Source organism: Octopus bimaculoides, chromosome 13, assembly GCF_046866305.1.
Source record: "Octopus bimaculoides isolate indiv1 chromosome 13, ASM4686630v1, whole genome shotgun sequence".
NCBI classification, from domain to species: Eukaryota; Metazoa; Mollusca; class Cephalopoda; order Octopoda; family Octopodidae; genus Octopus; species Octopus bimaculoides.
In genome coordinates, this window is record NC_142940.1 from 34,715,376 (window position 1) to 34,731,396 (window position 16,021).

The 16,021-nt window shown below is 32.5% G+C and overlaps 1 protein-coding gene across 8 annotated transcripts in view; it reads right to left on the bottom strand.

Annotated features, from left to right (window-relative positions):
* LOC106868722 (uncharacterized) overlaps window positions 1-16,021 on the bottom strand; it is a 169,647-nt gene that overhangs the window by 83,135 nt on the left and 70,491 nt on the right. For 5 of the 8 annotated variants that reach the window (XM_014914114.3, XM_014914115.3, XM_014914116.3 and 2 more), the window contains exon 2: window positions 11,198-15,084. The exons of the other annotated variants lie outside the window; for them this stretch is intronic. In XM_014914114.3, the coding sequence (XP_014769600.2) occupies window positions 11,233-14,892 (3,660 nt within the window). In that variant the 5' untranslated portion in view covers window positions 14,893-15,084 and the 3' untranslated portion in view covers window positions 11,198-11,232. Of the gene's footprint in view, window positions 1-11,197; window positions 15,085-16,021 lie in introns of those variants that run through there. 8 annotated transcript variants of the gene reach the window in all.

Sequence of the window (16,021 nt, forward strand, 5' to 3'; positions counted from 1 at the left end):
TTATCGTGGGAATTAGAAAAATCAATACCTGTCAACAAGCAAATGACCACCGGTTTCATCTCGATCCTATATATATATATATATATATATATATATATATATATATATATATATATATATATATATATATATATATATATCAGTGGTGACTCCGGCACACGGGCTGATCGGGCATAGTTGTCCGATTATAAATTTAGTAAAGTGCAAGCCGATTTTTTAAATTTCTGCCAACACAAACTTCAAGTATGTAATTGCAGCCAATAACTCGGGCTCCTTTAATTCAACCTGGTCGCAGTTCATTTATCTTCCTTCAGCGCCTGGCTGTCGTCTTAGAGGTGACCTGTGTCAAAAAATATCATTCGTAACAGACGTTCTCTCAGCATCGTTCACACGCGCCTGACTAGGGCTCAGAAGTTACAACGGAGTTAGTTCTATAACCGTAAAAATTTAAAGTAATTCAAATTCAATGTTTTCTTGAAACAATAAATTTCTATAGAAATTAGGATTTAAATTCCAATCTATGAAAAGTTCTAAACGTAAAAATTAAAAGTAATTCAAATTCAATGTTTTCTTGAAACAATAAATTTCTATAGAAATTAGGATTTAAATTCCAATCTATGAAAAGTTCTAAACGTAAAAATTAAAAGTAATTCAAATTCAATGTTTTCTTGAAACAATAAATTTCTATAGAAATTAGGATTTAAATTCCAATCTATGAAAAGTTCTAAACGTAAAAATTAAAAGTAATTCAAATTCAATGTTTTCTTGAAACAATAAATTTCTATAGAAATTAGGATTTAAATTCCAATCTATGAAAAGTTCTAAACGTAAAAATTAAAAGTAATTCAAATTCAATGTTTTCTTGAAACAATAAATTTCTATAGAAATTAGGATTTAAATTCCAATCTATGAAAAGTTCTAAACGTAAAAATTAAAAGTAATTCAAATTCAATGTTTTCTTGAAACAATAAATTTCTATAGAAATTAGGATTTAAATTCCAATCTATGAAAAGTTCTAAACGTAAAAATTAAAAGTAATTCAAATTCAATGTTTTCTTGAAACAATAAATTTCTATAGAAATTAGGATTTAAATTCCAATCTATGAAAAGTTCTAAACGTAAAAATTAAAAGTAATTCAAATTCAATGTTTTCTTGAAACAATAAATTTCTATAGAAATTAGGATTTAAATTCCAATCTATGAAAAGTTCTAAACGTAAAAATTAAAAGTAATAATTCAAATTCAATGTTTTCTTGAAACAATAAATTTCTATAGAAATTAGGATTTAAATTCCAATCTATGAAAAGTTCTAAACGTAAAAATTAAAAGTAATTCAAATTCAATGTTTTCTTGAAACAATAAATTTCTATAGAAATTAGGATTTAAATTCCAATCTATGAAAAGTTCTAAACGTAAAAATTAGAAGTAATTCAAATTCAATGTTTTCTTGAAACAATAAATTTCTATAGAAATTAGGATTTAAATTCCAATCTATGAAAAGTTCTAAACGTAAAAATTAAAAGTAATTCAAATTCAATGTTTTCTTGAAACAATAAATTTCTATAGAAATTAGGATTTAAATTCCAATCTATGAAAAGTTCTAAACGTAAAAATTAAAAGTAATTCAAATTCAATGTTTTCTTGAAACAATAAATTTCTATAGAAATTAGGATTTAAATTCCAATCTATGAAAAGTTCTAAACGTAAAAATTAAAAGTAATTCAAATTCAATGTTTTCTTGAAACAATAAATTTCTATAGAAATTAGGATTTAAATTCCAATCTATGAAAAGTTCTAAACGTAAAAATTAAAAGTAATTCAAATTCAATGTTTTCTTGAAACAATAAATTTCTATAGAAATTAGGATTTAAATTCCAATCTATGAAAAGTTCTAAACGTAAAAATTAAAAGTAATTCAAATTCAATGTTTTCTTGAAACAATAAATTTCTATAGAAATTAGGATTTAAATTCCAATCTATGAAAAGTTCCAGTTCTACAATATTCTTAAAGGAACAATGAACTATTCAGTAAATCGGGCTAATAAAAACGAGCCTAGTAGGTGTAAAAGCCAACTGGCATCACTTCTCGAGAGTACAGGCGACAGTCAGGTCGGTGGTGTTACTTTGTGCTTCTGTGTGTAAAGATCAGTTGTGTTTTGCAGGGTTGCTTTATTTTTACCTTTAACTCAGTGATAGAGAAAGACAGTGGTAAATAAAAAAAACACAAAGAAACAAAATAAGCCATTTGGGATTAGAAATAAAGCGAAACAACTTGAAATTCCTCGAGTAGGCATGTGTTTTATGCAAAATATGTGATAAGCAGGAGTGACGAATTCTGTGAGAGCCCGAGTGGCGCTGATGATCCGGAGTCGCCTCTGATATATATATATATATATATATATATATATATGTATATATATATATATATATATATATATATATATATATATATATATATATATATATATATATATATATATATATATATATAGATAGATAGATAGATAGATAGATATAGATATATACTGTTGTGTCCGAGGAGAGTCATTCTCTTTTAGTGCCTATAATTTAACACACGCACCGGTAACATTTTCACTCATTTCCTTCTTTTATTTTTCTAAAATCTTCGGTGTCTTGGAACCTTTTCAGTAGTCGTTGACTCTGTCCGTTATTCACACTGCGTTCTTTTATTTGTTTGTGCGCATGAGTGTGTGTGTGTGTGTGTGTGTGTGTGTGTGTGTGTGTGTGTGCATATGTACATATGTGTGTATGTGTGTACATTTGTATGTATGTATTCTGCATATTCATGTGTTTGCATGTCCATGTTTGTGTGTTTTTATGTGTGTGTGTGTGTGTGTGTGTGTGTGTGTGTGTAGCACTGTCTCCTTGTGTGCGCATGTGTGTGTATGGGTTTTTTGCAACTATGCACTTTGTATGTATGGATATATATCTCCATATGTGCGGACGTGTGTCTCCATATGTGACCTTGTGTGAATATAGTGTGTGTGTATATATGGTCATGAGTTTCAGTCTTCATTTGTGTATGTGTGTGTATGTGTGTGTATGTATACATATACATCTCTCTCTCTCTCTCTTTCTCTCTCTCTCTTTCTCTCTCTCTCTTTCTCTCTCTCTCTTTCTCTCTCTCTCTTTCTCTCTCTCTCTTTCTCTCTCTCTCTCTCTCTCTCTCTCTCTTCTTGCCTCTTTCTTTCTGTCTCTCTCTTTCTCTCTCTTTTTGCCTCTCTCTTTCTGTCTCTCTCTTTCTCTCTTTCTCTCTGTGTGAAAGTATCTGTCACTACAGTATCGAAATGTGATTGTTTCAGTTAGTGGAATAGTTTCATTTTTAAAGTGAAAGTATTTGACATGAGTGTTTTTGTTTCACTTTTGACACGTAATACTTAAATAGTGGAGGAGATATTAGGTTGCCGTGTGCTCGAACTCTGCAAGAAGTTAATAATTTTTTTTGACTAAAACACAACTGGAACCCTAAGTAAGGCATGTGTAAAATTTGAATGAAATTGGTTGCGTAGTTCTCGAGTTTTAGGGATTCACACAGACAGACAGACAGACAGACACATATTCTCATTTTTATATATATAGATTAGCATTATAATTAGTTAAAAGAAAGAAAAACACCATTGATTAATGAATGACGACTATTTCTATTTTACTTGTGTGTGTGTGTGTGTGTGTGTGTGTGTGTGTGTGTGTGTGTGTGTGTGTGTGTGTGTGTGTGAGTGTGTGTGTGGTTACATGTTGGTTTTCTTAATGCTGCCTATTATCTCTGTGTGTGGTTATTGTCCAAAATCGAAGAAAAGTTTCCAGCGCAATATTCTAATTTTTTAGTTTCTATTGTTTTGCTTTTTGTTATTTTTCCAGGTCACTCCTGACTGAGCAGGTCTATAAATAAAAGTATTCCACTGCTAACCATCCTATGTTTTTGTTTATGTATGTGTGTGCGTATGTATGTACGTACATACATACATACATACATACATACGCACATAAGTACATACACACTTACATACATACATACATACATACATACATACATACATACATACATACATACACAAAAGATAGGATGGTTAGAAGTGGAATACTTTTATTCATAGTCCTGTTCGGTCAGGGGCCATCTGGAAAAATAGTGAGTGTGTGTGTATTAAGCTTACATTTTTCAATGTAACCGTTGTAGTTTAAGCTGACAGCAGGCTTGCATTTGAGAGAGATCTACCTGCTATTTCTAGAAAGTCAAATGAACTTGGTAGAAAAATCTTAGAACAGTTGCCGAGTAAATCAAGTAAATCCGTGTAAATCCGTAAATCAAAGCTGGCATGTAAGTAAATAAACAAATGAAAGAATAAATAAATAAAAATGCTTTGTAGTATTTTGTTTCATCCCTTTAATATTTTCGATTGATAAAAATTTACCAATCAATTAGTGATGTCGATTAAATCGGTTATTATTTTTACCCAAGAGGTGATCTCATTCTGCTGGGTAGTGAATGCTATACTTTAATCGGTTACATCTATTAGAAATCAAACTCAGCAAGGGCCTCACTTTGATTTTTGCCTGATTGACTTTGACAGACGCAGTACCAGTAATATATAAAGTACATTTCGATTTTCCATACCATCGTCACATCAGAATTGGTGTCATGAGCCAAAGTTATAAATAATTATTGAATTATCTTACTGAGGATGCGCAATTGGCAGAATCGTTAGCGCGTCGGAAAATACCTTGAAGGATTTGTTGTGGATCTTTATGATCTGGATTCCTTCCCCTCTGGTATCAACAGATTTGCCTTTCAACTTTTCACGAGTTCATAAGCTGAAGTACCAATGAAGTACCGGAGTGGGCTTTATGCTATCAACTAACACATTACATATATGAATATAAATATATATTTATATATATATATGTGTGTGTGTGTGTGTGTGTGTGTGTGTGTGTGTGTGTGTGTGGGTGTGTGTGTGTGTGTGTCCGAGCGTTAGTTCGCATATGGATGTATATGTGAACCAGCATGTATGTGTACGTATAGGCCGAATCATAAAGGTCAGCTAAGAACAATCGCATGTGTAACCAACTATGAATAACAAATCAACAGTACAAAGAAATCAAATGTTAATTCCTGGCAACCACTTTCACAGTAACAGAATCACCATCCCACTACATTTACATATTCAAAACAGTTTGCCTCGGTCCTTCAACAACAACACACCCTGATAAGCTCAGTAATTACTGCTTAATTCAGGCCGCGACAGACTGAGAGACTGTTGTTTAAACCGAGAATTTGAACTTACGGAGACAATATTTACATATCACCTGAGGAAACACTACTAGATCTCATAATGCAGGGAAGCGGTTGCATAATCATGTACCTGCATGTCTGGAGAATTACGCTGCGCAGAAACAACTGTAGTAGTTAAAAAATAAATGTCCACCCGTACTTCTTGTTGACTCTAATATTTTCAATGATATATATATATATATATATATATATATATATATATATATATATATATATATATATATATGTATGTATGTATGTATGTAAAGATATATATATACACACACACACATGCGCGCGCACACACACGTATATATATATATATATATATATATATATATATATACAAGGGCAAGTCAAAAATTACCTGCACTTTCACCATAACATATCTTTATTATTATCAATCTGGATTCTGTGCATGCGTGCTTATAGTTGATATTATAGTGGTCACATGATCGAAGTCTGAGCCTGATCACGCAATTTTCCTTTCTGGCTTTGCAGTATAAGCATGGCCGCTCCATTAGCAATGTGCACCAACAAAGAACAAAGAGCAGTGATCCGAGAGATGATAAGGGTGAACCGTTTTACCATTATCATTTCTCGAGCTTGGTGAATCTTCTAGTCAGTGGTCAAGGGCGTTTTGCTCCCTCTTCGTGCGTCACGCTTGTCCGGTCACTTTTAAACTTCTTGATCCACTCGTACACACTTTTACGCGGTAGTGCACTGTCCCTGTATTGTGCTAAAAGCAACCAATGATTTTCAGCACCTGACACACCTGACCAGAGAAATCGGATCACTGATCTTTGTTCTTCTTTGGTGCCCATTGCTAGTGGAGCGGCCATGCTTACGCTATAAAGACAGAAAGAAAAATGGCGCAATCAGGCACAAAGTTCGCTCAAGTGATCAAAATATCACCAACTATAAGCACGCATGCGCAGAAAGCAGTGTGACATTAAGAGAGATGTTATGGAGAAAATGCAGATAATTTTTGACTTCCCCTCGTATATATATATATATATATATATATATATATATATATATATATATATATATATATATATTCACATATGTATGTATGTAAATATATATGTGTGTGTGTTTGTGTGCGTGCGTGCGTGCGTTATTGTGCGCGTGCGTGTGTGCGTGTGCGTGTATGCTTGTATGTACGTATGTATGTAAATGCATATGCGTACGGATTAGTGTGTATGTACTAGTTATTATACTATTGTTTTTTTGTTTTAGAAAGAGAAAACTCCATTCGTATCTTGATTGATGATATTTATCGTGGGAATTAGAAAAATCAATACCTGTCAACAAGCAAATGACCACCGGTTTCATCTCGATCCTATATATATATATATATATATATATATATATATATATATATATATATATATATATATATATATATATATATATCAGTGGTGACTCCGGCACACGGGCTGATCGGGCATAGTTGTCCGATTATAAATTTAGTAAAGTGCAAGCCGATTTTTTAAATTTCTGCCAACACAAACTTCAAGTATGTAATTGCAGCCAATAACTCGGGCTCCTTTAATTCAACCTGGTCGCAGTTCATTTATCTTCCTTCAGCGCCTGGCTGTCGTCTTAGAGGTGACCTGTGTCAAAAAATATCATTCGTAACAGACGTTCTCTCAGCATCGTTCACACGCGCCTGACTAGGGCTCAGAAGTTACAACGGAGTTAGTTCTATAACCGTAAAAATTTAAAGTAATTCAAATTCAATGTTTTCTTGAAACAATAAATTTCTATAGAAATTAGGATTTAAATTCCAATCTATGAAAAGTTCTAAACGTAAAAATTAAAAGTAATTCAAATTCAATGTTTTCTTGAAACAATAAATTTCTATAGAAATTAGGATTTAAATTCCAATCTATGAAAAGTTCTAAACGTAAAAATTAAAAGTAATTCAAATTCAATGTTTTCTTGAAACAATAAATTTCTATAGAAATTAGGATTTAAATTCCAATCTATGAAAAGTTCTAAACGTAAAAATTAAAAGTAATTCAAATTCAATGTTTTCTTGAAACAATAAATTTCTATAGAAATTAGGATTTAAATTCCAATCTATGAAAAGTTCTAAACGTAAAAATTAAAAGTAATTCAAATTCAATGTTTTCTTGAAACAATAAATTTCTATAGAAATTAGGATTTAAATTCCAATCTATGAAAAGTTCTAAACGTAAAAATTAAAAGTAATTCAAATTCAATGTTTTCTTGAAACAATAAATTTCTATAGAAATTAGGATTTAAATTCCAATCTATGAAAAGTTCTAAACGTAAAAATTAAAAGTAATTCAAATTCAATGTTTTCTTGAAACAATAAATTTCTATAGAAATTAGGATTTAAATTCCAATCTATGAAAAGTTCTAAACGTAAAAATTAAAAGTAATTCAAATTCAATGTTTTCTTGAAACAATAAATTTCTATAGAAATTAGGATTTAAATTCCAATCTATGAAAAGTTCTAAACGTAAAAATTAAAAGTAATAATTCAAATTCAATGTTTTCTTGAAACAATAAATTTCTATAGAAATTAGGATTTAAATTCCAATCTATGAAAAGTTCTAAACGTAAAAATTAGAAGTAATTCAAATTCAATGTTTTCTTGAAACAATAAATTTCTATAGAAATTAGGATTTAAATTCCAATCTATGAAAAGTTCTAAACGTAAAAATTAGAAGTAATTCAAATTCAATGTTTTCTTGAAACAATAAATTTCTATAGAAATTAGGATTTAAATTCCAATCTATGAAAAGTTCTAAACGTAAAAATTAAAAGTAATTCAAATTCAATGTTTTCTTGAAACAATAAATTTCTATAGAAATTAGGATTTAAATTCCAATCTATGAAAAGTTCTAAACGTAAAAATTAAAAGTAATTCAAATTCAATGTTTTCTTGAAACAATAAATTTCTATAGAAATTAGGATTTAAATTCCAATCTATGAAAAGTTCTAAACGTAAAAATTAAAAGTAATTCAAATTCAATGTTTTCTTGAAACAATAAATTTCTATAGAAATTAGGATTTAAATTCCAATCTATGAAAAGTTCTAAACGTAAAAATTAAAAGTAATTCAAATTCAATGTTTTCTTGAAACAATAAATTTCTATAGAAATTAGGATTTAAATTCCAATCTATGAAAAGTTCCAGTTCTACAATATTCTTAAAGGAACAATGAACTATTCAGTAAATCGGGCTAATAAAAACGAGCCTAGTAGGTGTAAAAGCCAACTGGCATCACTTCTCGAGAGTACAGGCGACAGTCAGGTCGGTGGTGTTACTTTGTGCTTCTGTGTGTAAAGATCAGTTGTGTTTTGCAGGGTTGCTTTATTTTTACCTTTAACTCAGTGATAGAGAAAGACAGTGGTAAATAAAAAAAACACAAACAAACAAAATAAGCCATTTGGGATTAGAAATAAAGCGAAACAACTTGAAATTCCTCGAGTAGGCATGTGTTTTATGCAAAATATGTGATAAGCAGGAGTGACGAATTCTGTGAGAGCCCGAGTGGCGCTGATGATCCGGAGTCGCCTCTGATATATATATATATATATATATATATATATATGTATATATATATATATATATATATATATATATATATATATATATATATATATATATATATATATATATATATATATATATATATATATAGATAGATAGATAGATAGATAGATATAGATATATACTGTTGTGTCCGAGGAGAGTCATTCTCTTTTAGTGCCTATAATTTAACACACGCACCGGTAACATTTTCACTCATTTCCTTCTTTTATTTTTCTAAAATCTTCGGTGTCTTGGAACCTTTTCAGTAGTCGTTGACTCTGTCCGTTATTCACACTGCGTTCTTTTATTTGTTTGTGCGCATGAGTGTGTGTGTGTGTGTGTGTGTGTGTGTGTGTGTGTGTGTGTGTGTGTGTGCATATGTACATATGTGTGTATGTGTGTACATTTGTATGTATGTATTCTGCATATTCATGTGTTTGCATGTCCATGTTTGTGTGTTTTTATGTGTGTGTGTGTGTGTGTGTGTGTGTGTGTGTAGCACTGTCTCCTTGTGTGCGCATGTGTGTGTATGGGTTTTTTGCAACTATGCACTTTGTATGTATGGATATATATCTCCATATGTGCGGACGTGTGTCTCCATATGTGACCTTGTGTGAATATAGTGTGTGTGTATATATGGTCATGAGTTTCAGTCTTCATTTGTGTATGTGTGTGTATGTGTGCTTGTCTGTTCACATAACCTATCGGTCTGTGTGTCAATCTTTTCACTTTCATATCCATATGCTTACATACATATGCATATACATACACCCACACACACGCACACATACATACATCTATCTACATAACAGCCCACTAACTATTCTACTCTACCTGTATACAGCGCGGGTATGGGGGTATTATATCTACTGCGTATATTTCCTACTTAGTATTGGGGAAGTTTCATTTATGAGGACGTATTCCTGTATTTGTCTGAGTGTTGGGTCCTTTGGGTGCTTGGATAAGATGCGGATGTCAAGTTGACCCAGGTTCCCTCCATGCTGGTGTTTAACATATTGGTAGAGTATGGAGGACTGGTTTTGTCGTCATGTTGTCTCAAATTGTCTCAAATTTGACTACAAAAACAGTCCTCCATACTCTACCGATATGTTAAACACCAGCATGGAGGCAACCTGGGTCAACTTGACATCCGCATCTTATCCAAGCACCCAAAGGACCCAACACTCAGACAAATACGGGAATACGTCCTCATAAATGAAACTTCCCCAATACTAAGTAGGAAATATACGCAGTAGATATAATACCCCCATACCCGCGCTCTATACAGGTAGAGTAGAATAGTTAGTGGGCTGTTATGTAGATAGATGTATGTATGTGTGCGTGTGTGTGGGTGTATGTATATGCATATGTATGTAAGCATATGGATATGAAAGTGAAAAGATTGACACACAGACCGATAGGTTATGTGAACAGACAAGCACACATACACACACATACACAAATGAAGGTCACATATGGAGACACACGTCCGCACATATGGAAATATATATCCATACTTACAAGCAAAGTACATAGTTGCAAACAAATCCATACACACACTCAGACATGCATACACAAGGAGACAGAGATAAACACACACACGAAAACTCGCAAACACACACACACACACACACACACACGCGCAAACATACACACACATATAAACACACACACACACATACAAACACACATACATAAGAAAACATACAAACACGGACCCGCAAACACATGAATATGCAGAATACATACATACAAACGTACACACATACATAAATATATACATATGCACACACACACATACATGCATATACACATGCATGCATACATACATACATGTGTATGCACGCACACACACTCACCCACACACATGCACACAAGCAAAAAAGAACGCAGTGTGAATTCAGTGTGAATCCAGAACGCAGTGTGAAGCCAGAGTCAACAACGATTGAAAAGGTTGCCAGACGCAACGAAAATTTTAGAAAAACGAAGGAGGAAACGAGTGGAATAAGGCACTAAAAGAGAATGACTCTCCCCATACGCAACAGAATATGCTTTAACACACAAACTCATATAAAGAATCTTGCAAACCAAATATATATATATATACATACGCACACACATACAAATATATATGTGCAAAATCGTGCGTAATTTTTTGTAATTTTGCAGTCTCAACTGACTGTCAATCAATAAAATTAAACTATTTGTTTTTTTTTTTTTACTTCTGTTGCGTTTTATGGTTTTGTTGCATTTGGTTTTGATTACTTTATTGTATTATTTCGAACAAATCCATGAGCTTGGAAATCAATTTTTAAATAATAAGGGACGAAAAAATATTGAAATAGAATTTAAAGTTCAAATTAGCAAAATTATTTTTTTCCTGTTGATAAAGGATTTGAGGAATTCTTTTCGTGATTATTAACGTGCTGTTTGAAACACAGCGTATTGGAGAACTCTTTACCACAATATTTACATTTATATGGTTTCTCACCTGTATGCGTTCGAATATGAGACTTCAGATATGTACTGCTACAAAAGGCTTTTGAACAGTATGTACAACTATATGGTCGTTCGCCTGTGTGAATTCGAAGATGCCGGCGCATATTTGAACTATTTGAAAATGTCTTATTACAGTAAGTGCATCGATGTGGGTTTTCGCCAGTATGAGTTCGTTTATGAATTCGCAAAGAAAACTTACTAGCAAAGGACTTATTGCAGATATTACAACTATAAGGACATTCTCCAGTGTGAGTCCGTTGATGTCCTTGAATACCTGACAGACTGGAAAAAAACTTGCCACATTTATAGCACTGATGTCTCTTTTCTCCTGTATGAGTTCTCACATGACTAGTCATGTTGGAACTACACAGGAACTTTTTCTTACAGATCTTACAGCTATATGGATAATCTTTTGTGTGTGTTCTGATGTGAACTTTTAAAGAAAAATTGGTAACAAATCTTTTAGCACAATGAACACATTGGAACGGTTTCTCGCCTGTATGAGTCATGATATGATTTTTCAAGTTGTTCTTGCAGGCAAATATATTGCCACATATATCGCATTGGAATGGATGCTCACCTGTATGAGTTTTGAAATGCAAGCTCATATATACATTATCAATGAAAGACAGACCACACTGCTTACAAATTGATAAATTATTGCCAGAATGCTTTTTTGCATGAAGATGTCTATGGAAGGCAGTGACTGTTGTAAAACATTTATGGCATTCTTCACAGGTATAAGGTTTTTCTTTAGAGTGTAATAGAGAATGTCGCAAATACCTTGGTTTGGACGAAAATTTTAAGTCACAATGCAGGCATAAATAAGGAGAATTGGCTGGGTGAGACTTCAAATGTTCCTTCAATAATTTCGTTGTTGGGAATATTTTATTACAATAAACACATTGTAAAGATGAATTTTCAGAATTTGTCATATTTGGAAAGTTTGTTTGTGAGTCCGACATCATTCCTTCAGCTGTTAGTTTGCTAGTGTTACTCAAAGAAGTAGTTTCTGTTGCGTTAGTTTGTGTATCATGGAGTGTTGTTTGATATGTTTCCTCCTCTTCTACATCTTTACTATATCCACACGAGTCCAATGCCATAGTGACTGCTTTTGTGGCTTGTTCTCTGTTTATAATGTTTGTTGTACCTTCATTTGTTGTGAAATCATCCGCAACGTTTATTCCTTTGTTAACCTCTGGTGCACATCCCTTATTAGGAAGCATTAGAAGTGGAGCCTTCCAGATCGTTGTTGTTTGTGGAACAGTATTCTGGATCATTTCAATGGAATTGAATTGTTTTGGACCACCATCCGGAGTCATGTTGTTAGTTTTTTCTTCTTGTGCACTATGCATAACAGACACTGGAATACTTTCAGTATTACTGGAAGTAGTTTTGTTATGTATATATTCTTTGTTTTTCAGATTTAACATATATTTGTTTTGCTCTGTTATGCTAATATTTTCAGGTTCAGAGATATTTTTTTCTGAACATTCATTGTTTGCATTCATTGAAGAATGAGTCGACTTAAAATATACCTCTTTTGAATGCATTTCTGATGCTATATTTCTTAGTTCTCCAGTCTCTGTATAATTCTGATTTGCTTGCAGATGGTGGTTTGGCTGTGTAGGTTTTGGGTTGTGCACAGCATTATTTACAATGGCGTTTAGTGAAGTATTTTCGTTTACGCTGCAATAGTTGTCTGCCGAATGTACTGTATGGCGTTCTTTTGTACCCCTGTCTACATTAACTGTATGAAAACCTCGATGAATATCTCGATTCAAACTCTTCTGCGAAAGAGTTATAGCTGATTCTGGAACTTTATCTAATATTTCTTTATGGCAATTTTCGTTGCAATTGATAATATGCTTATTCGGATGTGCCTCCATTCCATTTTGCCAATAATTCATTTTATATTTCATGAAATCACACGAACCGTAATGGGAGTCTACGGTCTTATATGCATTTTGTGACAGTGATGGTTCACTGTTTTTTAAGCTTTCATAGTTATTACATTTACTGGATTTTGCTTCTAAATTAAAATTTCTTGAATGGTTGAAATTAAAACTGGAATTTGGTGAATGATGTTTTCGAATATATCTTTCATTTTCTTTCATATTTGATGCTTCTGAATGAGTGCGGTGTAGTTCATTGTACATTAAGGAGACTCTAAAGGCATTTTCATGACCTGTGCATGCACCAAAATCGACAGCTCTGGACGAAGAATATTCATTAGAAGTTCTGCCTTTATTGCTCCAAGAATAGTTTGACGGTGAGTAATGCTTGCCGTCAAACGTATTCTTGCCCAGTGCTGATTGCAAACTACTATCTGGAGTCTCGTTTGCAAAACTTTTATGCATATTATCACTTCCATTAGATGGGGACATATTTGCTTCCTTCAATCCTTGTTGCCAGCGATTGATACTTGCAGGTAAATCGGAAATACTCGGAGATTTCTGTGTTACGTTTCCATCAGAAGCGTAAGATAAAGATTCATTGCCTTCATTCTGTCGTGTAGTCAATAACAAATTAGCCGGCCTAGTATTTGAGTAGGGTATCTCATGACAATTACATATTTTACAATTATTACAATAATCTTCCACATAATTGTTCTCTTTCAACAGTTCATCTTCGCTATTTCGAATATTGGGAACGATTAAATTTACTGGTTCTTCTGTATCACACTCCGTTCTTGCTTCCCGAAGTAAATCAATTGTTTTCGCCATTGTTAACATTCTCTCCTCTTTCTTTTTATTACTACTTTCACTAGGTTTACTCTTTGTCTCATTCGTTTGCCTTAAATACGTTGGAGATGAATTATGGATAGTCCTGTGACTTAAATTTTCTCTATCGTTGTAATTATTATTTCTATTGTTGTTGTTATTGTTGTTCACCGGTATTTCGTTACAGGCTTTAGACTTACTATCATTTGAATATAGTTTCTTGTTATTTCGTTGTTTATCATCGGTGTTATTGCTATCGCTTCTTCTGGGCACGGAATCCGGTGATTCTTCATTCAAAAATGGCCTCCAGAAATGTTTGGGGCGTGTTTCTGAAACTTTGTTTGATTGAATCATGCGTGGTCGTTTTATAATGCCATTATTATGAACGGGGGAAAGCGATGTCAGGTGGCATTTATTGCTCTGGTATATCGTACTTTTTGTAGCATTATTATATATTTCATTATCACTTAAAGGAACAAAAGAAGGACACGCGTTATAATAAGGATTACACATAGAAGAGTATTCAATTATATTACTGTCCGGTAAACGCCGTATATGAGTCGAATTTAAAATAGGGGAGTATGGAATCATATTTGTATTAAAATATAAAGGACCCATAATATCATAGTGGCTTGGAGATGTAAACATTTCTGATTGATATGGTGAATGTATATGCGTTTCTTTATTTTGCTGATTGAATGACAAGTCTCTCCTGAAAATGTAGCTATTTTCGTTAACATTTGCCGCCTGTGGGTTTGTAAATTCAGAAGGTTCAACTGGGCTTCGATAAACAACTTTAGGCTCCATCAGTTAGCAACTATTTAAATGGAATGTAATTTGTGAGGACAAAATGAAGAGTTACTGCATCGTTGACAAATTAAGATATTCCTTTTATTTGTATCAATATTTTCTGACAGTTGTATCTACAAACGTCTTCACAGTAATATATTTCTTTTCAGTGCAAGATACAGAAAAGAAACGTTGGCGAATCAGCTACACCTGAAATTTAAGATATAAAAATATATCACTTTAAATGCATATCTCAGTTTTTATAAACAGTAATTTTAACTACTAAACAAAAAATACACATCAATTAGTGGTATATTACTTAAAATATGAGTTAATATTAATTGGAATACGATTATAAGTATGAATATGAATTCACAACTGTAAATTATCCCAAAGTTTTCGATATTTCTTATGTGGAAAGTCATCAGGGAGTTAACTAGTGTTGTAATTACGAGTTTGTAAATTATGTTTAAAGAACGAGTTAGAAGTAGAGAGATTTTTTATTATAATGAATCCTTACAGTGGAAGTAAAGAGCTTACGGTCCACGCATTCTTGAAGAATATTCTGAACGTTAAAAGATCGAGTTATTATAATGATGTATTACTAGATGAAAAAAAATGTAGATTTCAAATTTATTCTTTTAGGTTTTAGTAAGCGTACTGAATTACTTAGTAAGATAAGCAGAATGCTTACCTAAAGAGAAATAATTTTCAAGGTCTGGTAGTATGTCTTGCATTCGGAACCGTGGTAAAATGCTTTAGAGGCAGTTTTGAAAACATTCATTAACAGTTTAATAATAACGTTATTTGCCAGTGGTAAATTCTTTTCCATGGCTGGCTGAAGAGCCATTGTAGAAAATAAAGGATCTTGGGATTCGACAAATATCTCAGCAAAACTCTAAAATAAAATCAGATCTCCAATATCCAAACCCATAAATTTTGGAAAATCATTGGACTTGACCTGTAAAACTGCAGATTTTTCTATAATAGGATCAGAGGTGGAATTGTAAGGATTCAAAATATGTTCGATGAGAAAAACACAGAAATCTACAAACTCTCGATGTAAACTTTCCCGAGATTTGGTTGAGAAACCGATCGTTGTTCTGACGAAATGTCGCCAATCATTTTGCCCGGCGTGCTAACGATC